Source organism: Typopeltis vanoorti, chromosome 15, assembly GCF_054136105.1.
Source record: "Typopeltis vanoorti isolate ZY-2024b chromosome 15, IOZ_Tvanoo_1.0, whole genome shotgun sequence".
Lineage (NCBI taxonomy): Eukaryota > Metazoa > Arthropoda > Arachnida > Uropygi > Thelyphonidae > Typopeltis > Typopeltis vanoorti.
The window spans coordinates 41,634,811-41,659,966 of NC_143563.1; the positions used below are offsets into that span (position 1 = coordinate 41,634,811).

Sequence of the window (25,156 nt, forward strand, 5' to 3'; positions counted from 1 at the left end):
AAATGCATGCTTTCAACGTTTTGATTTTTAATTGGTTTTTTCCACTGGTCCACATATTGTTCACTAATGAAAATACTCGTTCCGTGGGGACATTAGATCCAGGGAGATATATAAGCAAAATTCAACGCTTCTGAAATGGTTTTAAATTTTTAAATCACGACAAAATCGTGATTTTATCGCCATTCTTCGATCTTTTCACATAACTTTTAATACACAAAACTTCATCAAATAGTTCGCCGTTATTTATGTGTAATAAACAGTGACTGGAAATAAACAAAGCGCTTTCCTCGAACTTCGCCCACAGAGGGCATGCCCATTCAAATACTTCCATTTCCTCGAAACAGCTGTCCCAGTTATGTAAATAATCAATGCAGATTTGGTAAAATTTATGAATTGCATCTTTAAATATGTTGGTCAATATTCAATTTACTATTTCAATTCAAAATAAAGGACAAAATGGCCGTTTTAGAAAAAAAAATCTAAAGGACAGAACAGTGAAATAAAGGACTGTCCTCTTAAATAAAGGACGTTTGGTCACCGTAGATATAAGGGATATTTTTTGTCTCGATGAAGTTGCACGTCTCTCACAAACTATGGAGCGTTTAGAATCATTCGTAAACATTTGTTTTGCACACGTTGCAGTTTAAGAAATTGGAGGTATGGCTCTAGGCTGGAAAAGCGTAAGTGATTATAGGACGAATCATCAGCTGATGTAGAGGCAGTTTACTTCCGATGCTTAACTTGCTGTTCCTGTTAATTGCGGGGGGGGGGGGTGTAGAGCTGGGCGATGGCTTTAGATGCCTTTGCACATGAGGTCTTGATATGATGATTAAAAGTTAGTCTTTTGTCTAGCATTACACCAAGATATTTTGTTTCTGTGTCTGCCAAGGAATTTTGGTAATAAACACGCAGACGTCCCCTGTAGGAGATTGTAATCTCCAGTTGAAGAACCATTTCTCTAGGTTTTAGAAGGTTTTTTTTTTTTTTTTTTTTTTTTGTAACAAGGTGTGCCCGAGGAGATCTGGCTAGTATTGCTGTGTCGTCTGCATAGAGGGCCATAATGAACAATATTGGATTGTGTGGAAAATCTGACACGTATATGGGTGCTAGCGTTTAATTTTCGAAATAATTTATTTTTTGAACATTAATTTAATAAAAATTAAAATCTCTGTTTAGCATAAATGTTTTTTTTTTTCTTATTTTTATTTAGGTTTTATTTAAAATTTTATCTGATTATTTTTAATATTCCAGTGACCTCTGGAATGTTAGTCACATGATGTCGATATACAATCTCTGTGTGGCCTCCATGGTTTTACTGTTTATCAATGCTGTCCTATTTTACTTCATGAACTTCAATCAGTGAGTATCTGTTTGTTGGTAAAAATTGTAAATAAAACCCCAAAAATTGTTTACTCCATATGCGAACTGTTTTTTGTTTACTTTTAAACGGATGGATTTTCTAACTGTTTTTAACTGTAAAACCTCCATTATTTTATAACCTATAAGTATTATGAATTTATTTGACCTTTTTTCAATAAACTGATCAAGTCTACTGAAAACATTATTGCGATATTATATGAAAAATTCTCCTAAAAAAAAAATTGAATATTGAATGATGAAATATTTTTATGCAAATAAATTAGAAGAAATCAAAGTAGCATATAAAGTGCGTTATATATTTTATTCTTATACATTAATAATCTTCAAGACGATAAGCTATAGTACACATTACATCAAAAATGTTGGCCTACACAGAACTTGGATTTAATTGTTGTGCTAAAAGTACAATTTAGTTCAACTTCTCACTAACAAATGCAACAAACTAAAATCGGTTAACACGTGATCTGTGGACAACAGCTGGTGTTTGCCAAATGGAAACAAAACATGCTTTTGAAAGGAAAATCTGACAAAATTTATTTTTAATATTTATTTTTTTTCTTTAGATTCAACACAATAAAAATTAAGCTTATTGAATAGAAATATTTTATGTTAGTTATATTTTCACAGGTTCCGTGAAGATGTTTCCATGTTATTGGCTGTATCAGGTGATTTCCATATGGTGATACTCCTATGGCTGGGCATGCAATTTGTTACAGCTATACCTCTATACTGTGCTTTTCGGTATTGGGCTACCAAACGAACTTGTAGCAAAAGAAAAGGTGAGAAATATCAAAGTGTTTGATATTTCATACATATAAGGATTGATAAAATATGAATGTAAAAATGTCTGACATAATCTTCCACTAATAATTTATGACTGAGGAATAACAAGTGAAAATAACACTTGCTAATCGTATGTGAGTTTACTATATTTTAATATTATTTTAACTGCAAGTTTAATTTAAACTTTATTAATTTAATTTTTCAATCTTATGGCGTATTTTAAATAAAATTATATATGAATATATGTATTATACTATATTTATATAAACTTTATTAATTATATTCTTAATCTAATGACTATCCATTTTTTTTTTAATTTATTTATTCATTTTATTACATAAGCCTGTTAAATATACATGAAGTTTATATTATGCTCGTCAGATGGCGCCAAATTCCTCAGGAAATTCCTAGGAAATCTAGAAACAACTCATTTATATCATTTTATTTTTATTTTTTCTCTAGGTGATGTAGATAAACTGTTTATTGTACTATACATTCTCTATTTCATAAGTTTCTTGACGCTGCCATCAGTGGTCATTCTGAAACGTAATATTCCTACAGTTTCTTCTTTAATAATCTTATCAGAAATGGTAAGTAAAATTTGGTTATATTTCAAATAATTATTTTTTACTGTTTTTGTTATACAAATTGAGTTTTAAATTATTATGTACAAAATGAAAATTCTAAAGAGTGTGTGAGATTATATTGATATTGAAAATGTTGAGTAATCATACGTGTGTTCTACGGGGTTTCTGATTTCCCGAGTTAAATACCTCAGGTTAAAAAAAATAACATAAAATAAAAAAAAAAAAGCAACAAAACTTCAAAATTTGAGTATTTCTTAAAAATTAAGTGACAATATAAATAATAAAAAAATCTAATAATTTTTGCCTTAAAATATTTCAAAAGATTCGATAAAAACGTGCATCAAGTTAATGCACTGAGGCTCAGCTATTGCCGTTATCCAGCCATGAGTAGAGCTTTTTTAGCTCAATAACACCCGATCCACATAGATTTTCTTCATTCAGATGACGGGATAAAGAATCAAGGACTCAGTCCGTCTCCCAGTTCTTTTAAGAATTAAGATAATATAATAATGTAATCTGTGTTTTAACGTCTTCTGAGTGAAAAGACCTATTGGATTATCGCATATTATAGAAAAATTTATATAAAAATAAATATAGGTTTTAATAATTTATATAAAAATATAAAATAAATAAATATAAAAAAATAATAAAAATAAATAAAAATAAATAAATAAATAAATATTATAGAAAAATTTATATAAACAATAAATATGAAAATAATTCTACGTATACACTTGTTATATATAATACGTCTACAGGAGATTAACTGTAATAAATTAAACCTCTTATGATTATGCTGTTTTATAGCAGATTGTCATGTTTGCTATTCATATGTTCATTTCTGCGCATGAGCATGCGCAGCACAGGAGTCATCTCGGTTCTCACCAATAAAGCGACTCGCTGAACTATGCATTTCTCAACGTTACTAGATCTGCTGTGATGTTATTACAGAATGGGAATCTCATTTTACATATCCTGTAACCACAGCAGGCTCACGCCATTTCAACACTCCATCGAAACATGAATTGTGTATGACATGTAAATTTAAAACGAAACTAATTAAGTATCACATGATCTTTCGTGTATATTGAAAAAAAAACAGAAAAAGGAAAATAAGTAGAAGGAACTGTTTATTGACAACAATATACTTGCATAAATACGTCGAAAATTGTTAATAAAAATTATAACTTTTATTGAAAAAACTCTATTTATTGAAAACTTATATCTCATAAAATTTTTATTAAATATTCTTATTATAATTCTTGTGTTTTTTGTTTATTTATTTTTTTAAATAATACTCATTTGCGGTTAATACAGTTGTAAAATGGTGAACATTTATTTTGTGAAATAAATCGGATTTTAAAATATTTCTTAAATATTGGCATCTTTAAAAATAAATTTATTTATTTATAAATAAATAAATTTGTTCACATAACGCTTATAATCTACTGTATGCACTAGTTCTCGTTATTATTATTTATATTATTATTATTATTATTATTATTATTATGATTTATTTATTTATTTGTTTATTTTATTTTATTTATTTATTATAGTTTCGTATGGGCATGAAAAGTCATTCTTTTATCCGGGAAAACGTCCCGCGTGTTTTGAAGTACAAACCCCATCAAGGTAACACATCTTTTAGTGTATAATATTGTTCAAATCAGTTCATTTATTTAACCACAGATATTTATAATATGAATCTCTGTAAAAAAAAATTCAAATAAAATAATTAGTTAAAATAAAATCAAAATAAATAATAGATCCTACATTCTGACCTGTGATGCAATTTAGAATACCCCTAAGAGTAAATTTCGAAGGCAAACTCAACTGTAGATGAATTTGTATTTGATTACACTCGCCTCAAGTTATGGCTTGTGGTGTAAGATTATTAGATCTGCTAATAAGAGCTCAGAATGCGACTAAAAATAAGGTCATGATTACTCTTACAATTGGTGAAAGTACGATCGTGCCATTTTCATTGGTTTCATGAAAATTCATTCGAAAAATCGAAAGATACTTTATTGAATGGCAGTTCATCGAACTACAATTCGCCGAAAAAAGAATTTTATCGAATAAACACTTCATCGAACAACAATCTAAAGAATGATAGTTCATCGAAAAGGCAGTTCACGGAAGAAATAATTTACCGAACCACAATTCGTCAAATGACATTCATTTTAAAAATAATTGTTCGAAAAGACGTTCAGAATACTGTAATTCATCAAAGAAATTACTTTTTTTTTTTTGCTAAGTACTGTTTAAAAGTTTTCTGTAACATTATCTGCGCATATGGCATAAGTTTGCGCCAAACGTTTTTTTTTTTTTTTTTTTTTTTTCACCTTGTTATAGTTTATTTGTTTTGGAACTTTCAGAACTACAGCATGGATACGAATTAAGCGAACTCAATCTGCATTTGGTTTTTATTGTTATCATTTTGATTAATTAGTGGACATTTAAATAGAAATGCTGATCGTTCTTTTGTCATCTGATTGTTTCTTTTCTTTTTTTTTCCCCTTTTTATTAATTTTGCTTTCTTTTTTCCTTTTTATTAATTTTTACTTATTTACAATTTATTATTGAAAAATTATAAATTATTTGATAGTTATCTTGAAGGAAAAAACATAATAATTTGGATTTACTGAACAAAAAAAAAACTGTTGTTGCTGGTGTTACATAAACGTTCAGCTGTTATTAAGGGAGGGGAATTAAACCACAATCAGATATAATTCATTTTCAGAACTGCTCACAAGAGAATTATAAAAGTGTTTCAACTGGAAACGAGCATTTTTACAAAAAAAAAAAAAAACATCAAAAACCTCACATATTTTTTTCTGATACACCTAGATTTTCATTTTCGTGGACATGATATTTTCAGAATCAGATTTTATTCCGAATGTGCTTTTATTTTATTTTATTTTTCAAAACAAGCACGAGATTATTTTCTCCCTATTGTTTGCCAACTGAATGATCATTATTGCACGTTACTTGGAACAAATGAAGTATCAGCTTAGCTCATGCGTAATTTACTTGATAATTGTTTATATTAATTCGTTAAAAATAAACGATTCCTGGAAATAGAGAACACAAACTGAAGCTCAAATTAATGCAAATAACATTATACAGCATTGTACATGTCATTGTATGTGATTTTTTTTAAAATTTTATTTTATAAATCAAAACTTACCAGTGGGGAAGCTGTAAGCATCATATGGAGTTATTTCTAACTTCTAGAATTATGAATGAATAATGAACAAAATGTGGAAAGAAAGAAAAAAACAGAGCTTATTGAAATTCGTATATATACGTGATTAAATTAACAAAAATATTTCACAAGAGTAATTATCTTTAATAAAGTTTTTTGAGAATAACAACAGAAAATAATATAGTCATGTAAATAATAATTCAGCAAAATTCACACACACACACACACACACACATACACACACAAATCTGGAATAACTTTTCCAGGGTGCTACAAGATTTGATTGTAGCAAATTATTACAACCACTTTCTGTCCATCGATGGCTTTTTTTTTAAATCCCAATCCACTAACACCTTTTCTTCTCCATGGGGAGTAGATGAAGTTTTTTTTTTTTTTTTTGAAATACTTAGGGTACAAATTTAGTCTTCGTCTTTAGCCAGTCACAGATAGCCATAGTCATAAATGATTTTAACAGGGATCCTGGGAGAGTACAGCAGACAAGTGTCGCCATCTCGTACTCCCTATCCCAAACAATGCATGTTATTGTCGGAAATAGTGACGTGTCTGTAGTTGATTTTCCTGAGTTACGTTATGAAAAACTAGAGTTTATGGCAGAAAAAACCCTACTTCCCCTTGCTAAACATGGATGAACTTATAGTACGGTTGAAGAAAGGCTTAGGAAAAGTTCATCTAGTTTTTTTTTTTTTTCAAAGATAAAAATAAAGAAATTAAAATTAAAAAAAAAATTATAGTCTGGAAATTTCTCTTATTTTGTCTTGCCATTAACAACAAACTATAATCAGTGGGGATGTTAAAAGGATTAGAAATAAAAAATAATCTATACGCTAGTCTATTTAACATCTTTGTTTAAAATAACAGTTATACTGCATACATAAGGAACTATACCTCCTTTTTATAATGCTGTGATGTAGCTATCAATAAAAGGTAATCCAGTTAAATGTTCTTCATGAAGGATTCTCGCTTCTTAATGGAGATAACCGATGGGTTCACCTTTGCTGAAACAATTATACAACAAATTGTTCACTTGTGTTTAAATTTTTTAAAGTCCTTATAAGGACTGGCTTAAAGGGGCGAAGCAAGAATGCTTTTCATATTCCCCGTTATCTGTAGCGGACAGTGTAGGGATAAGGTTATTGAGCTATTATTAAAGCTCTGATCATGGCAGGAGGGTAACAGCAATAGCCGAGCCTCAGTTAGAACTTCATTGGCTACAGCATTGCCATCTATTACCCTCCAATGGTATTGGATTCGTGTTTTGTGTTTAAATTGACAATTGACAATTGACATTTATTCTTTAAGGGTGAAGCAAAATGCTTTTCATATTCCCCGCTATCTGTCGTGGTTACAGTGAGGGTAAAATTTACGAGCAGTTTGCTCGCCCTGAATGGGCATGGAGGTTATGTATCGCTATAGGAGGCTAATATAGTTTTTGGTCTTCTATATTTAAATATGTCCGTTGGCTCGTATGCTGCAGCTTGTTGAACCAAATCGTTGGGATGTGTGGACGTCTTTAGAAAAAATTTGGAAGCTAAGGATTGTAGATAAGAGAGAATATAGGGAATATTTGTGTCTCTGTGGAGTTGGCTGTTTCTAACATACCACGGGGCTTGTGTTTAAATAATAACTCTCCCTTCTATTAACTTTTGTTTATTATTTCTTCATAATCCTAGTTTAAAATAATTTCAGAATGCTTACAATTTATCCAGATATATGCTTTATTATTGAAAAGAAAATACAGATCATTATAGATAACACAATATTTATAATAAAAAGAAGAAAAATATCTCAAAAATGGTTGTTTATCTGCAACTCTAAGCCTCAACTTGCCTTCCTTTCCCAGAATTCAACAGTTATTAAACAAACTACTCACCCGTTAACCCTCTGCATCGCATGCCAATATAATGCAACTAATTATAATAATTATAATTATGTTCAGTTTAATCTGGCAAAAACAACGAGAAAATAATCTCTGAACTCTTAGGAGGTAAACGTAGATAATAATGTTGATACATAGTTATAATTTCATTTTTCTTCACCAGATGGCGATGAAAAGCAGCCAGTATTGTATCCTGAATTTAATCAATATTTTTACTTCCTCTTCATTCCTACTCTCATATACCGTGATACTTATCCACGGTAAGTTAGCGTTAAGATACTTGATTTTACTAATATATTATATTTTATATATTTTTCATTATGTATGTTACAGTATCTATTACTATATAGGAATCTGGCTATGATTGCGGACAAGGTTTTTTTTTTTTTTTTTTTTTTTTTTTTTTTTTTTTTTTTTTGAGGGGGGAAGGATTTCAAAAGTTGTGAAAATTACTTAAAGAAGTACTGCAGTAATGAGATAGACACTGACATTAGCAAAAAGATATGTTAGTATTATGGCATAAATACCGACTTATAAAATAGTGTTAATAACAATAATAACTAACGTTAGATAGTCCACATAGGGATGCTGTGCATAGATCTAGTATTCTGAGCACAGTGTTTCGTATCTAGTATTCTGAGCACAGATTTGGAACACTGCCCAATACCCAGATGTTTAGGGATAAAATAATATTTAACTAACTGTATCAGGATTGAAATATTCGCTATGAAGTTAGATCGAAGAAACGCAGTTTCTGAAGCTTAATAGATGGGAAGTAGAAAGCTGATGTGATTGGGACAAAAGTTAGTGAGGAGCAGCCTAGCAAAAGATACATAGAACTGGCTGAAAAGTATATAAGATTTTTGAGAGGAGAGAATCTTTGCTTTGATAAGTAAAGGGAATGTTTTGTAGGAGCGGATGGTGAGTGCACTAGCTGAATGAGTTCAAGACGAGCAGTGGCGCACCCAGGGAGGAAGCCAAGGGGCCCTCCCCCCCTCAAAAAAAAAAAAGAAAAAGGAAATAAACACTAGAAAATTTTCCAAAAATCTTTTCCTAATTAATTTTTTTTTTTTTTAAATTTATGTTGTGTCTTTATTTCTATACTACTGTATAGAAATAGACACAACAGTGTGGTCGTCAATATTTCCATATTGACGACCACTGCAGATGCTCAGTCATAGGTCACATACGATGAATAGTGTGTATTCGTAAACCGTCTACTCAACTCGCCCCCCCCCCCCCTCTTGGATAAGCCACTGAAGACGAGATATAATGAAACTTTACTGCAGTGACTCCTCAAGAAAACAGTGTAGAGAATCACTGTCTTTTTTTTTTTTTTTTTACAAGAATCATTAGGATCAAAATCCAACTTGATATCACTGAGGATCTGAACTTTATTCGATTTAGGATTCAACAGGCAAAAGCTAGCCTAATCGTCAAAGCTAGCCGAAACGTCAAATTCAATTTAAAAAAACATAGAGTACTAAAAACAGGAAAAAAAAATCATTCTCTATCCCTCCTCTTTTTTTTTCCTCTTCACAGATTTCTCTACACGCTGCATAGTTCAACTTTTTCAAAATAATCATCGCATGGTTTTGTTTACTATGTCTAAAAAAATAAATTATGTGTCATAAGCAAAAAGTTTAAAAATACTTGGTTGACATTATTGTTTTAATTGTTGAGAATCTCAATTTCCCTCGGAAATTCGAGCGGTATCATAACCAGCAGTGAGAACACCACCACCACCACTGATTATTGAAAATAATAATAATGTCTAATTATTAAAAATAAAGTATCTACTTCTAAATTGCAGCAATCTTCATGATTTCTAAGAGTTTACTTTCTTTTTCATATGAGATATGTTTTATTACGATCTGTGGCAACTGTGAACTTACTACAAGCCTCGGTATACAAATTACACACATTTCTTATAACAAGAATGTAGCAGATTAAAAAAAAACATTCCGTTTAATAAGACAGAATATCACATTTAATTAATATTTATTTATTTATTATAAGCGCATAAAATTAGGGAAAGTGGAGATATAAGTGTGCTCGTATATATCTCCACTTTGTGAGACATCTGGAAAGATTAGAGAGCAGAAGGAGGGTTGGTGGTGAAATAATAATGTACAAGTGGCAGTGACAGCTAAGAGGAAGGCAAAGCAGAAGTGGGATGAGTCAAGAGTGGAAGAGGGCAGTACAGAGAGAGAGAGAGAGAAAGCAAGAAGCCAAGAGAGTTGTGGCACAGGCGAAGGCCATGGCATATCAAGATCTGTATGACCAATTAGAAACAAAGGAAGGACAGAGAAAAATTTACCAACTAGCGAAATGTAGAAATAAAGCAGCAAAGGACATCATACATGTGAGGCAGATCAAAGACGCTGAAGGAAGAGTATTATGGAGGGATGTGGACATAAGAAACAGATGGAGAATATACTTTGAGGGACTTTTGAATGACGAAAATGCAAGGACTCACAGAGAAGATGGGCAGACTTCTGAGAGGATGGTGCAGAACATCAGTAGAGTGGAAGTGACGGAGGCCATGAAGAGGATGAGGAATGGAAAATCGGTGGGCCCCAACAGGATTCCAGTGGAGGCATGGAAGGCACTGGGGGAAGAGGGAATTGATCTGCTGTGGGATCTATTCGTGAAAGTTTGCCAACAAGAAAATATACCCGAGGAATGGAGGGAGAGTACTCTTGTCCCCATCTACAAGGGTAAAGGGGATGCACATGACTGTAAACATTACAGAGGAATAAAGTTGATGTCCAACACAATGAAAATCCTAGAAAGGGTTCTTGATGGAAGGTTGAGGAAGGAGGTGGAGATTGCAAAGGAACAATTTGGCTTCATGCCTCGTAGATCAACAACAGATGCTATCTTTGGGTTACGGCAGATGATGGAAAGTTTTCGAGAGAAACAAGGGGAGATACATCTGGCATTTATTGATCTGGAGAAAGCATACGATAGAGTGCCCAGGCAAGAAGTCTCGAGGTGTCTCAGGGAGAAGAAGGTTCCGGAGAAATATGTCAGGTTGGTGCGGGAGATGTGCAGAAATGTGAAGACAAGAGTTCGGACCTGTCTGGGACAGACAGAAAGTTTTCGAGTAACAGTTGGCTTGCATCAAGGGACAGCATTAAGTCCGTTTCTGTTTAACATTGTGATGGAGGTGGTGACGGAGGAGGTGAGAGAAGATGCGCCTTGGACAATGTTGTATGCAGATGATATCTTGCTGTGTGTAGATTCAAGAGAAGAAGCGGGAACTAAACTGGAAAGATGGACAAAAGTACTGGAAGAGAGAGGTATGAGACTGAGCAGAAGTAAGACAGAGTATATGTGTTGCATAGTGGGCGGCGGACAGGAGACAGATCTGGAGCTGGAAGGAAATGTTATCAGGAAGGTGAGAGACTTTAGATACTTAGGTTCAACAGTGGAAGAAGATGGAGGGGCTGAGAAGGAAGTGGGAAGCACGATACAAGCGGGTTATAGGAACTGGAGGGAGATGGCTGGAGTGTTATGCGATAAGAGGGTGCCGATCAATCTGAAAGGCAAAATCTATAGGACAGTAGTGAGGCCAGCTATGACGTATGCTATAGAAACTGTGGCCCTGAGGAAAAATAACATCAGCAGGATGGGAGTAGCAGAGATGAGAATACTTAGGTGGATGTGCGGTGCGACCAGAAAGGATCGTCTGAGAAATGACTATGTGAGGGGGAACGGTGAAAGTTACGAACTTAGGAGCGAAGATACAGGAGGCAAGGTTGAGATGGTTTGGTCATGTGATGAGGAAGGAGGACGAATATGTGGGAAGAAGGGTCATGCAGATGGATGTGCAAGGACGGAGGAAGCGTGGGCGGCCAAAGAAGAGATGGAGGGAGCTGGTAGAAGAGGACTTGAGGATGTGGTGACAGCCCAAGAGAGAAGGATGTGGAGGAGACTCATCATCAACAGTGAACCCACTTAAGTGGGAGAAGCTGCAGAAGAAGAAGGAAGAATAAGGGAAAGGGGAGATATAAGTGTGCTCGTATATATCTCCACTTTCCCTTATCCTTATATCCTTATATCCTTATAAGGACTGGCTTAAAGGGGCGAAGCAAGAATGCTTTTCATCTTCCCCGTTATCTGTAGAGGACAGTGTAGGGATAAGGTGTTATTGAGCAATTAAAGCTCAGATCATGGCAGGAGGGTAACAGCAATAGCCGAGCCTCAGTTAGAACTTCATTGGCTACAGCATTGCCATCCATTACCCTCCAAGGATATTGGATTTTGGATTGAATGAATCAATCACCGCATCTCACGGTCGATTGATTCCTTCGACCCCTTCCACCTCCACTTTCCCTTCCTTATAGTCCTTATAAGGACTGGCTTAAAGGGGCGAAGCAAGAATGCTTTTCATCTTCCCCGTTATCTGTAGGGACAGTATAGGTATAAGGTGTTATTTAATAGAGGACAGTGTAGGTATAAGGTGTTATTGAGCTATTAAAGCTCTGATCATGGCCGGAGGGTAACAGCAATAGCCGAGCCTCAGTTAGAACTTCGTTAGCTAAGCATTGCCATCCATTACCCTCCAAGGGTATTGGATTGAATGAATCAATCACCGCATCCCACGGTTGCGCTTTTAATTGTAATCCAAAGAAGTAAAAAAATAATAGGTGTGGAACTCTATTTTGTTCTATTTTTAAAATAAAATAATATAATATAAATATTTAATATTCTAATTAGATTATTTAATAAATTATCCATTTTTAAATAAATACTTGTTTTCTTTTTTACAGTACTCTTCATACTTCGTGGTCTGTAGTAGCGAGTCATTTCCTCGATTTCTTTGCGTGTATATTCATTCTTTTCATGGTGTTCAATCGGCTCATTGTGGATATATTTCGTGACACTGGTGTTTATCCGATAACGCCACCTGCTTTGTTATTTCGGTTTTCGATTTGTGTGATTTTTGCCGTGTTTGCTATATTTCTGACTATGTATGCAATTCTACATTCATGGATGAATGCCTTTGCTGAAATGCTACGATTTGGCGACCGAAAATTTTATGGGGTAAGTGTTAAGTAGAAAAAAAATGCGTTAAGTTAATTTCTGTAGTTGTAAATATGAACATATTTGCGAATTGCATTATCAGTCGTTCGTCTCTGTTGCAGGATTGGTGGAACAGCACGTCATTTTCCCAATTCTACCGGAAGTGGAATGTTGTTGTACATGATTGGCTGTATAACTATATTCATCGTGATCTATGCAAGGTCAGTAAACTACTACAAGATAATATATATATATATATATATATATATTTAAAATATAGATTATAGATTTAATGATAATAATATGATAATATTTCAGCTTTTGGGCTCTTTGTAGTTATCTACTCCAAAACACCGGATCTTGAAGTTTTGTTCTTCTGCCATCTTCTTCCTTTCCTGGTTGATTTCTGTGCGAACTTGGTGTATCAAACCGGATAAGGAACTCCGTCTCTTTTGTTGTTGTTGAGGTACCATCTCAATTCGTTGAAAAGTTGTCGGAGCTTGCTTCTCTGTTGAAATTTTAGTTCTGCCTTCCTGTTCTTCCAATAGTTCTTTCGGTTTGGCTTGGAATAGTGTAAGATAGTTAGGGTTCAGTCTCCATTGGCCTGGCTTTCTGTCTTCTTGGCTGTCCGAGTTGAATCTGAAGACACTAGGGTGGTCGGAAACTTCCTTCTGATCCTGGTTTATTATGTGCCTTATTTCGAGCACCGGTCACTGATGTTCGAAGATAAGCAATTCGATCCAGCCTTGAGTCCTTCTGCTGACCGGACCATGTAGCAGCACATGTGTTGGGGTTCTTGGTTCTCCAAAGATTCATTAATAGATGGTTTGCGAGAAATGTTCTAAGTTCTTTAATTCCCCTTTGTTCCAGCTACTACATTGCAATAACAGATTGATGGGATGATACCTTTGAGGCAAATGTGGAACCTTGCCCGGCTTGTGGATTGGTATAATATCAGCAATCTTCCAACTAGTAGGGAAATATTGTGTTCTTAGGATTGCATTCACGATGTTGACAAGATGCATTATAACTTTACGAGGTAGCAACTTGATGATTTTGTTTGTGATGTCATCTGGATCTGATGCTTTTTTTGTTGTTGTTAAGATGCTTGATGATGTTAATTATTTCTGTTGGCGAAGTAGGATTAATCATATCTGAGTTATTTTTAGGTTGTTTTGGTGTACGTCTCACATGACGATGTATCTTATAAACTAGATTGATGTTTGAATTTTCGTATGCTGGACTGCAGTGGTTTTCCAGAATACTTAATATAGCTTCTGCTTTATAAGAGTGTGCTAAACCCTGATAAAACTGAATAGAGGGAGAGATTTGTGTTTGTTTCTAATATTTTTTAAGAATTTCCAGATTGAGTGATCTTCCGAACTAAGAGATGTTAACTAATTTTCTTATTGCTGATTTCTGGAATTTATGAGAGCCTGTTTGACTAAACTGTTCAATTTGTTGAGAATTTTTTTTATTTTGTGGAGCACTTGTGTTATGATATATGATATATTTTCTGGCTTTGTTCTTTTCTCTAATTATAATTATATTTAAGATATCTTCTGGAAGCTAGTAAATTGTCGTAGTATTGAAGACTGCTAATGCTTTACTGATTTGATTATATACTGAGGTTTTCTACGGCTTTGTCAATTCCTGTGCCACTTGTATTTCGAGTACTCGGGGAATCTTTCCCAAGCTATCAAAGAATAAATTTTTTCTGTTTTTATCATCATCAAAAATGTGAGAAAAAAAAAGGTTTATTAGTATATTTACAAAAATATTAAAAAATTTCTGTTAATAATGAAAATTTGTTAAATATTACATATGAAAGGAATAAATTATTTCTTATTTTATAAATTAAAAATATTTTTCTTCAAACTGAAACAATATATTTTCGAATGATACATTTCAATTTAATTTGGTGTATTTTTTTTAAAAATAAGAATGCCGCTCAAGAATAACTTTTTAAAAATATGTTTGTAATGGGGGGGGGGGGGGAGTCAATGCACAGAATTTCTTCGACCCACTTCAATAAGCAAGGTGATAGTTTCATAATCATGATCCATGTACAGGAAGATTCAAATTCGCATCCAATTGTGTAGGAAAGCAAGTTTTTTTTTGTTTTTTTTTTTCATTCGACGATCAGGTTGATACATGTTTTGATATATTTTCTAGAAGTTAACTCTGTTTTGTTTCTAGAATAGACAGAACAAATTATTTTGACAAAATAACTGATAGGCCGAAGAACAACTTTAGAGTGGTGTCTGCATCGGACCTTATACTCGCAAAACGTATAGGTTATATATTTATTTAAAAATAAATAACTTGTATTGAACGCAAATCAATTATTATTTCGTTCAGTTCTTATTATGCGTCTAATTCCACTTCTCATTCACATAGTCCACTTGTATGTTATGGCGAAGCCTAATTTTATAGTCATAGTATTAAATACAATATATCTATAGTCTGCTATATTGGATACTAGATGATTTTCTTATCCGGATGCGATCCATCACTGTGCTTATTGAAGCCCTTAAGTGATGGAAAAGTTCCATCATGTTTTTTTTTTTCCCAACCTTGTAAGATGTTTATATTTTTGTTTATTTATGTAATAAACATACGTATGTTTGTTCTTAGTTTTGTGTTTTTATTTTCTTTATAGCTACTTAAGGGACATCGACTAGCATCTTTGATGACCACTTTCATCCTTTCAGCTGTACTTCACGAGTATGGCCTTGCCGTCGCTTTTAAGTTCTGGTATCCTGTGTTATCAACATCATACCTCACAGTTGGAAGTGAGTATAAAAATGCTATTGAGATATACACAGCAGTTGTTTAGAAACGTATAACATTAATTTAAAAAAAACGTGGATTAATCACGTGGCATTATTTGAACTATTCATTGTTGTGCAATGCTCTTAGTGTTATTGGAATTATAAATGAAATCTCGTAAGTTACAAAGACATAAAAAAACTTCCAAATGTCATGAAGAATGGAACTCCCTGGTTCTTGTTTAAGGTGCAACATGATCTTATCACCTCCGAGGAGGTCTTAAAAGTCATTGACAAAAGATTGTCGCTTAGACAAGGCAGAGGAACCAATCTGTTCCATGATGTTATGAGCATGTGCGGCGAAGCCAATTATTTTCTTTCCTTTTATACTCAACGTCTGCTGAGGATTCTTTTTTTCTATGGATCTCAAAGCTTCTTCTGGTTAGTCCGATATAAGTTATATTTAGCAAATTGTTCTGAGTTGCCAGTTTGAAGCAAGTGGAAAAGGGGATTATTTTTGCAGTAAAACATATAAGAGTTTTGTTTCTGATCATGGAAACTCTACGAGTGAAATCATGCAAATATCGCTTATGTTCAATCAATTGGGAAGTTTCCTGAATGTTCTGATTCGTTTAAACTAATTTTTAACTTCGATAAATGAATTTCGTTTTCCTTTGTATTCCTTAAAATTTTAAATTCGTTTCCTGGTTTTAAGTAAAATAATATTTAAAATGTTATGATTCTGTTTATTCAAACTTGGAATTCAACTGTGTTTCTTTGGAGTGTGTGCAGGGCCTCCGTAGCTCAGTTGGTAATGGATGAGTCCTTTGGTTCGAAAGATGCGGTCCCTGTGACGTGAGGGACCTTTATCAGGTCTTTTCAATCAGAATAGTGAGTTATCCAGTTCCATATGGAGGTGGAGGATTTTTTTCTCTTCTCCCGGTTTTACGTCCTTCAAAACAGTAAGCCAGCTCCGTGAACTCGGGGTAATTACTTCTCCTTAGGGGGGGAGGGAATGCATTAATTCGCCATGATCGCTAATCAGGGTACCCTACCCATCCTAAGGGACGAGCCGGGTGAAGAAGAAGGTAGGATATCCAGTGATCACTAGGATTTAACACATTATTCGAGAAAAATAGACATTTTAACTTGATTACGACGACGTATTTCGTATGAAAGTTGAAATAATTTAAATTTTTTCCCCTGCAACTGCACTAAATGGTTTAAAGCAGCATAGTTACTCACCTCGCTGTCCATAAAGCCAGCACTGCGCTTTTTCTCATGGTCTCTCTTATTGTATCGAAGTGCATGAGTTTATTTTTAGATACGTTTTTGACACTTAAGGACTGGAATGAATATTACAAGACAATAATTCAGGGTGAGAGAATAGAGAATCAACAATAAATCACTTTTTAGACAACGTCAAAAACTTGATTTTTAATTGTGCCACCCTCTAACGACTAGGCGTCCAAACTAAACCGACAAAAATTCTTAGTCAATCATATACCTCCCTCCCTAAAAAACGAATCTCCTCCTCACTACAGTTTTCACTTACATGTTAAAAACCATTCGTCTGTGATAAGACTTATCCCTGGTATATTATTAAACTGATATGATCATACATGCTGTCGCGAATTATATAAGTACTTATCTGTATTGACTGCCTCCTTATTTCATTCGCTAAAACTCAGAACATTCTAGGGAATTAGAATTTTTCTTATTACCTGAATTCTTGACTCTTGCATCCAGTGATTCTAACAATAAACATAATTACTATATTGAGGACAGTAGTTGTCTGTGTTGCACTTTCCTATTAATGTTTTGACAAAACCTTTTATGCAGCGTCCACTAATTCGAATGCTATAGAAATAGCTCTGCTAATTTTTCTTGAAAACAAAATTTTCAAAATTATGAACAAGAGAACTTATCAAACTGCCTCAGAAAGGACACGTTAGCAATGTACTCAGACTATAAAGATTTTAAAAAATAATCCAAAATGATGTATGTATATATCATTGTAATAACACACAACACCATTACGCAATGATGTATAGAAATACTTATCCCATTCAAATTATCATTAAACAAATAATAATTATTATTTGTTTAATAATAAAGAAACAAAGTAGCAGATTGACGTGCCAAAGCTTAAAGAATATGAATAGAATTGATAAATACATAAAGAAAAATTCATAGTTCGACCTCTGCGTTCAGAAAATTTTTGAATAAATCCAATTACACTAAGACACATCTGTATATTTTTTTCATAAATGTATCTGATTCGTCTAATACTGTTAATAATATATTGTATTATGCTCCGCGTATGGTGGCCGGGATAAGAATAGTCCCACTGTAGCCCGTGCATGTCGTACGAGGCGACTAAAATGGATACCCAGGGAGGGTAATGGATGGCAATGCTGTAGCCAATGACATTTTAACTGAGGCTCCGCTATTACCCTTCTGCCAAGATCAGAGCTTATAGCTCAATAGCACCCATCCATACATTTTATTCTACAGATGACGGTGAATATGAAAAGAATTATTGCTTCACCCATCTAGCCAAAAAAAATAATAATATTATTATTATATAATTACATTATCATAACTCTAATTGAGGTTATGATTGTAATTATTTCTGTAATACTATTAATATCATACAATAACATTATCATAGCTCTAGTAGAGCCAAAGATCCTGATACCAAATGCAATTTACTGAGTTAACGTAAGGATAGAAAATACAAAGCTTTTATTAGAATTTTAAATTTAACTTTTTTTTTCAAATTAAATAATCATATTTACGATGAAATTTTTGTCTTTTCGTTAGCCGAAATATTACCTTTAGTTAGTAAAGTTTCTGTTCTATTTAGGATGGTTTGCTAAGACTAGTATTTGAACAGAGTACTTTATTAAAAGATTGAAAGACAAAAGTACAAGCTGCAATTAAAATTCGATATCAATATTAAAAATCTAAATATTAAGAAATAAATTATAATTTAAATGTTTAAAAAATATTTTTAATCTAAATTTTACCTATACATTGATTATAAAATACACAGAACTAAACACACTATAAAATGACTCACATATAAAATATATATAAAAAAACGATTCGTTAAAATGATTAATTAATATTAGAAATCAGAGGTTGAGTATGAGAGTTTAAAAATTATTTAATTAGCATTGTTACTTCTTCTGGCAAGTAATTTATGCGATATTAATCCATTACTGTTTTAAGATTAATAAAAAAGGTACCGTATTCAATTCTTTTTTGTGAATCTTTAATCGGAAGATATGTGATTTGGGAGGTCTTATTGGCATTATGGAGTAATTAAGACGTTGCTTCTGCTAAGTAATTTGTTTATTTACTTGCTTTGGATATCTAAGATATCAAGTAACATGCTTTAGAGGTTCATATCATATATATCTTTAAGGTATTTTTACCGAAATTTACTTCTTTATATTCTTTATGAATCCTATATTTTGCAAGTTGCTCTTAGGCTGATCATATTTGTCATAATGTTATTACTAAGGATATCAATAATTTTAAATATTGGCAGAAATAATATTTCATTTATCCAAATTAAGTGGATATTAAATCCAACATTATTTCATAGCCGAATATAGAAACTACAAGAGTTTCATGCCGAATATAGAGACTATAAAAGTTTCGGCGGATACAAGCGTACGCCAGTTGAAGAGATTTTAACTTTGCTCTAATAACTAATATTTGTGAAGAAGAATTCAAATAGGTATTATTTGATTATGCTTTTTTTATTGCAGTGTGGGTGGTTATTATCACTAAAAACAAAACGTCTAGTAAGTGGAACATCTTTGTGTGGGGAATGCTTATCTACGGACTTGGATTAGTAGTTTTCCTATACAGCATGGAATGGTATTCAAGAGTCAACTGCTCAATGGAACTGGTAAGTTGTATTTACATTTCATTCTATGAATTATCTGTCATTAATAAAGTCATACGAGTATAAAACAATTTAAATTTATTTAGTTTACTACAGTAAAAGCAATGAACTAAAACTGACTGTTATTACCACTTAATCGGGAAAAAAATCAATATGCATTTGGTTGCTAGTTTATTAGGCTAACTTCTGGCTAGCGTCAGCACTTTAACTCATGAGATAGAGATCATCAGAGCATGGACCCTCACAAGAGGCTTAAAGTATTTCACTGGGATGTTGTCAATCTTGGCTCAGTACGTAATTATTTCATATTGAACTACAGTAATGGCAATGATGTTGAATTGAGTTCAGATTCCATGTCATAATAAGTCAGTGAAGTGTCGTAAAGTCACTTAATGCATTTGGAACCATTCTGGAACAGTCTATGCTTTATGACAGTCCCATTAATCCCAATAATCCACTGGTATGTGTCGAAAAACAAACAAAAACCCTGAATTCACTGATATCCATACCGGTTTGGGATTCTAACTCACAGCCTGTTGACTGGAGAACAGACATCTATACAACTCAGCCAGCAAGTAGGCACATCTACATCCTGATAAAGTTTGTAATTCATTCTTTTGCGTTCTCTCTCACGAAGTAATAACATCCATTATTGATTCACTTAATAAACTGACCACTCAACAAATTTACATTGCTGGTCAGAATGCTTTTTGTGTAAGCGATGATACAGGAACTAAGTAAAAAGATAAACATAATACAGAGGAGAATGGCTTATATATGACCGTAGTTCATATCACGCTAATTGCCGTCTTACTTGGTTCATACTAAACAAACAGAAATCAGCAGTAGAAGAGTTTGTAGATACCAGAACATACTGCACCATCTAATAAAATAAATGACTTAAATATAATAAATGGATTTAGATCAAACATTTAGAAATATGAAGAAGACATGATTGAACTTCAAGGAGGTGATCCAGGATCTTTCAACTCAGAGTACTGAGTTGGTGTCAAGAGTTGTCTAGAATCATTCTTTCTGTCGAGGCATAAGTTTTTGGTCTTGTTAGCATCATGTTCACTCTAGGGACTTCGCGGAAGGAAAAAATAAAGTAGTAGAAGTAAACTTTTTTGGTTTTCAGAAATATCCCATTCAAGAAAGATTACAGACCTGTAGCATGTATTAATATCCTCTGGAGCCCTCTAGGAGCAGGACCAGGAAAAAGTCCAAAGATGTTTTTCGCGCATTTCTTTTTTGGGACGAATTTATCTTCCCCACACCCGTAGTAGCGGAAGCAGTGCTTACACGCACCCTGTCAAAAATGTATTATTTAATAGCGTTACATTTTTATCTATACTTCAAAAAGTAAGTTCTGCTATGTATTAAAATTCTGTAGTTGATGGAATCTGTTATTCTAAATACCAGAGCTTCTCTTTGCTCCAATATATCTCTTTAAAAAAAAAAAAAAAACCTTTCAAGCCTTTTTATCCCCCCCCCCCCATCAAAAGCAGCGCTCCTTCAGTCCCGTCTAATTTTTGAACACCAGCAGACAGCCGGCGCCATCCTTCATGCGTTCTGATAGCTAGCTCAAATTATCAATAAACCAAAGCTTTTCAGGAAAGAAAGCATATGGTAGATAATTGCCAGCATCTGCTGGTGTTCAAAAATTTGGATCTGAAAAAAACATTCAGATCCAAAAAAGTCGTCAATAGACTACCATTGATTAATTCATGGAAATGAAAACGTCGATTGTAAATATACACCATGTTGATAAAAGTACTTGGACATGTAGTTGTGATCAAAAATGGCTTTTAAATGTGTCGCAACATTGTTTTGTGGAAACGAGTCACAAACACGCAGTACTGTATGACTTGGAGTATTTTCATGCTAAAACATGTACTTCCACAGCATCGGAAGCGTGAAGTTGTCCAGGTAGCTATCAGACATCATGGCTTTGGGTACGTCTACTAATAGACCAAGCCTCGTCCAACTGAAACCCCCCCCCCATACCATTACCGAGTCGCCATCAAACTTGACAGTCGGAAGGATGCAGTTCTGCTGGAACCGTTCCCTGGGTTATCTCCAGGTCTAAACACGACCATCAGATTGAAACACTTAAAAATGTGATTCGTCATTCCACAGAATTTTTTTTCCAATCATTTACGGTCCAGGAAAGGTGTGAAAGACACCACTCCATAGCACTGAGGGGGACGGCGATGTGTGGTTTGTTCGCAGCAGCTCTGTTGTGATAACCTAAGGCATACAACTGTCTGTGGACAATTCTAGTGGTGACAGATGTCTGCAGCATATTTCTAGGTTGACAGCGAGGTCCGCTACTGATGATGTGTGGGATGCTCGAATATTCAGAAACAGAACACGTCAATCTCGATCAGTGAGTGTCGGTGACCTCCAAGGGCGTTTTCTTGCTGTGGTAGCATTGTCGACTTACCATCTATAAATGACATAAGCGTCTGCGGATTTCGCTATACGGAGACGGATAGTAATGTCACGGACAGAAAGACCTCTGATGGGACACCAAACCACGTTGGAAGTCTGTTAGTTCAGCTGAATGCGGTATCTTGACATTGAGTACAGTGTGGAAAACATGCAGCACATTCGACCTTTCATTACCAGACTTACGCAGACACTCCCTGAATATTTGTACCCGGTAGGATCAGAAATTGTCATGGCCGGTAAGGTGTCCAAATACTTTTGTTAACAGTATGTATATGTTGCAAAAAAACGGGGGAAGAAAAGAACAAGAATATAAAAACTGTCTATTTGCGTTTACAAAATAAAAGCTGGTAGATGTGAATGAGCTGATCTGTTGGTGTTTTTCTTATTGATTTTCTTATCTGATAATGTTTGTATAATCATAATATCATATACATAACTCTCACATGTTATTTGAATATTTCAAGAACTTTATCGCCTTGACATTATTTTAAATCATAAATTCTCTGCACATAATTACCATTCATGTCCTTTTTAAGATTTTAATATTACTTATTGAAGTCATATTTATATTTTACTTTGTTTTATTTAATTTTATGTATTTATTGTACAAATATATATTTTATTTTTATTTTAGTCACCTCTAGTCGACTTTTTTGTTCCCAGACACTGGAGTTGTGTTGCGATTGATTTGAAAAGTTAACACACCGTCGAAAAAGCGAGAAGACAAATTGAAGCATCCTCATGACAGAGCCGAACACAAACCATCCCGATCGCTAATGCCAAAATTATTTCCCTATTGGAATGAAACAGAGGAATAAACATCGAATCCAAATCATACAAAAAATGTGCAAGTTTATAAACTTTAAATGATTTGTTAAATAAACATTTCAACAAATAGTGATTAGAATTAGCCAAGTTGATTTAAACTTCGCTTAAAATTACCTTTTTTTAAATCAAAACTAACGGATTTTTTTGTCTTAAGTTCACTTTTAAGAAACACATGGATATTTTCATTCTGACCGTTCCTGACTTCGTCTTGGAAATACAAAATAACAATGAGGAAATTCTATTCTTTGAAAGAGCCAAATGCAGAAAACCCATCTCCACCAATGGAAGTCATGCCTTGTGGTCCATTGCTAACACCATTAGGAGAACTTCTACTCGTCTGAGCTTCACCTTCTTTGTCGCACCATTCTTTTGCAACTGGCATAAGTGACCAAATAATTGGCAAATCTCCAAGGAAGGCATTATTTCATACTTCAAACAAATTATGTGCCTAATAAGACATCAAAAAGAATCCTAAATAACGTGTGATACTAAAGAATCTTCTGCTTCTTATGCACCACCCCAATCCTACGTAAAAGTTTTGCACCAAAACATGTGGATTGTCGCTCCACAACAATTTTTATATTCGGTCTATTCCAGAAAAAAGAAAGATAGAAGTTTCTCATCAAACTACCGATTCATTATCCTCACTTCAACCACTTAGAATTTCACCAGTTATCAATAATTACTAAAATAGACTCTTACATTCTGATTTCTTGGCAGATCACTCATCTGGACACATACAATGGGAAAAGTATAAGAAGATTTAGTTTAGCCAATTTCCACTCCCTATAACTGAGTAGTCCGTTTTCTTAGATCCTGCTCATCATGGCATATGGCTCCCTGTCTTTAGATTTTCCCACCAGTGCATGAGTTCATATGACTCCGTCCTCTTTCTTATCATCCTCTCTCTATAAATAAATGAGATTGAGATTCTCTCCACATGACAATAGTATAGACTCCATTCTTTCTACTCATTTGATAAACCGTGCGGTGCACAAACTTCCCCATCTGTCTTCATTCCAGTCTTCAATGGGATGAGTCCTATCTGTCGCCTCCGGTGTTGCCAAAATTCCGCCTTACTTCTTTCTGGTAGAAACAATCTCATCTCATCTTCTTCAACTAACTTTGGTTTGCCTTTATACATTCTGACATAAACATGAATAGTTTTTTCAACCTCTGAAAAATTTTGCGTTCATTTCCGCCCCAGATTATTTTTCCATCCAACTTTTAACACTGTACAAATTCAAACCCTACCTTAAAATACCGTTTTCACATTTTGGATGATGTACCAAAGCCCTCGTAAAATATTTGAAGCTGTCCAAACATTACAAGCATAATATACATTACCTTAGTTGCTTTGGTCGCAACCATAAGGAATCCATTTTGAATGTAGAGTAATTGTCCTTAATCGGTGATAATTTTGAGTGCAAATATGAATATGTACACACTTTTTTGATTAAATATGTAGTAAAATGTAATGCATAAAACACAATCAAGAACAGATTCCAGGGTATGTTTGAATTAAATAAAAAAATACTTCATATAAAATGGAGCCGTCATTAAAATGCTATGGTAGCTTGAATTTAAAAAAAAAGGAAGAAAAAAAGAAATGAAACGAAAGAGAAAACAAGTTTTTGTAGCAATAGTTATACACTGTAACGAAAGCTTTCTTTTTCAGAAGTAGACATGCTTGTATATTTTTGTACTCGAAAAAACTTTATAATAGATCTTATAACTTTTTGACAATAATATACAACTTGTAGATTAATAAAGGCTTTATTAATGCTTTGATATATCCTTCTCGTAGTAAACGATACGTTTCTAGCCAGCAACATAATGGTTAAAACATTTTTATTTGCAACATAAAAATCCCCTTTAAAATGATGAACGGTGTCAACTGATATTGTGGATCGAAAAACTAATGTTTCCTAACATTAACTCTCCTTTAGAGATGCAGAAGAAAAATGATTCCCTGGGATGTTGATGGACGATAGACAAAAATTTGATTGTATGAATTCAACCGATATTTAGCAAATAAACTATCTTTATGACCTCCATCATATCTGTCTATACAAAATACCTCATGAACTGGACGCATAAGTTTTGATGAAATATAATATTTATGATTCTGAATAAAATTTCTTAATCAGTTTTATTTTCGGTTAAAATATCTAACACTAATAAATCAGCGATCATTGGTAATCTCTGATTAATTGGCGAGCTTCTGGGTAGTGGAGATGTTAAATGCTGATGACTTTTTCAACTATTTTGGAGAAGATTGATGATGGTAGACTT

The 25,156-nt window shown here is 33.6% G+C and overlaps 1 protein-coding gene across 1 annotated transcript in view; it reads left to right on the forward strand.

Moving 5' to 3' along the window:
- LOC150098691 (sterol O-acyltransferase 1-like) overlaps window positions 1–24,916 on the forward strand; it is a 44,280-nt gene extending 19,364 nt beyond the window's left edge. Inside the window, exons 5-14 of the mRNA XM_090404655.1 lie at window positions 1,252–1,359; window positions 2,008–2,159; window positions 2,626–2,753; window positions 4,307–4,382; window positions 8,019–8,115; window positions 12,634–12,907; window positions 13,009–13,107; window positions 15,549–15,681; window positions 19,440–19,582; window positions 22,668–24,916. Of these exons, the coding sequence (XP_090260781.1) occupies window positions 1,252–1,359; window positions 2,008–2,159; window positions 2,626–2,753; window positions 4,307–4,382; window positions 8,019–8,115; window positions 12,634–12,907; window positions 13,009–13,107; window positions 15,549–15,681; window positions 19,440–19,582; window positions 22,668–22,733 (1,276 nt within the window). The 3' untranslated portion in view covers window positions 22,734–24,916. The remainder of the gene's footprint in view (window positions 1–1,251; window positions 1,360–2,007; window positions 2,160–2,625; window positions 2,754–4,306; window positions 4,383–8,018; window positions 8,116–12,633; window positions 12,908–13,008; window positions 13,108–15,548; window positions 15,682–19,439; window positions 19,583–22,667) is intronic.
- Window positions 24,917–25,156: the final 240 nt, after the last annotated feature.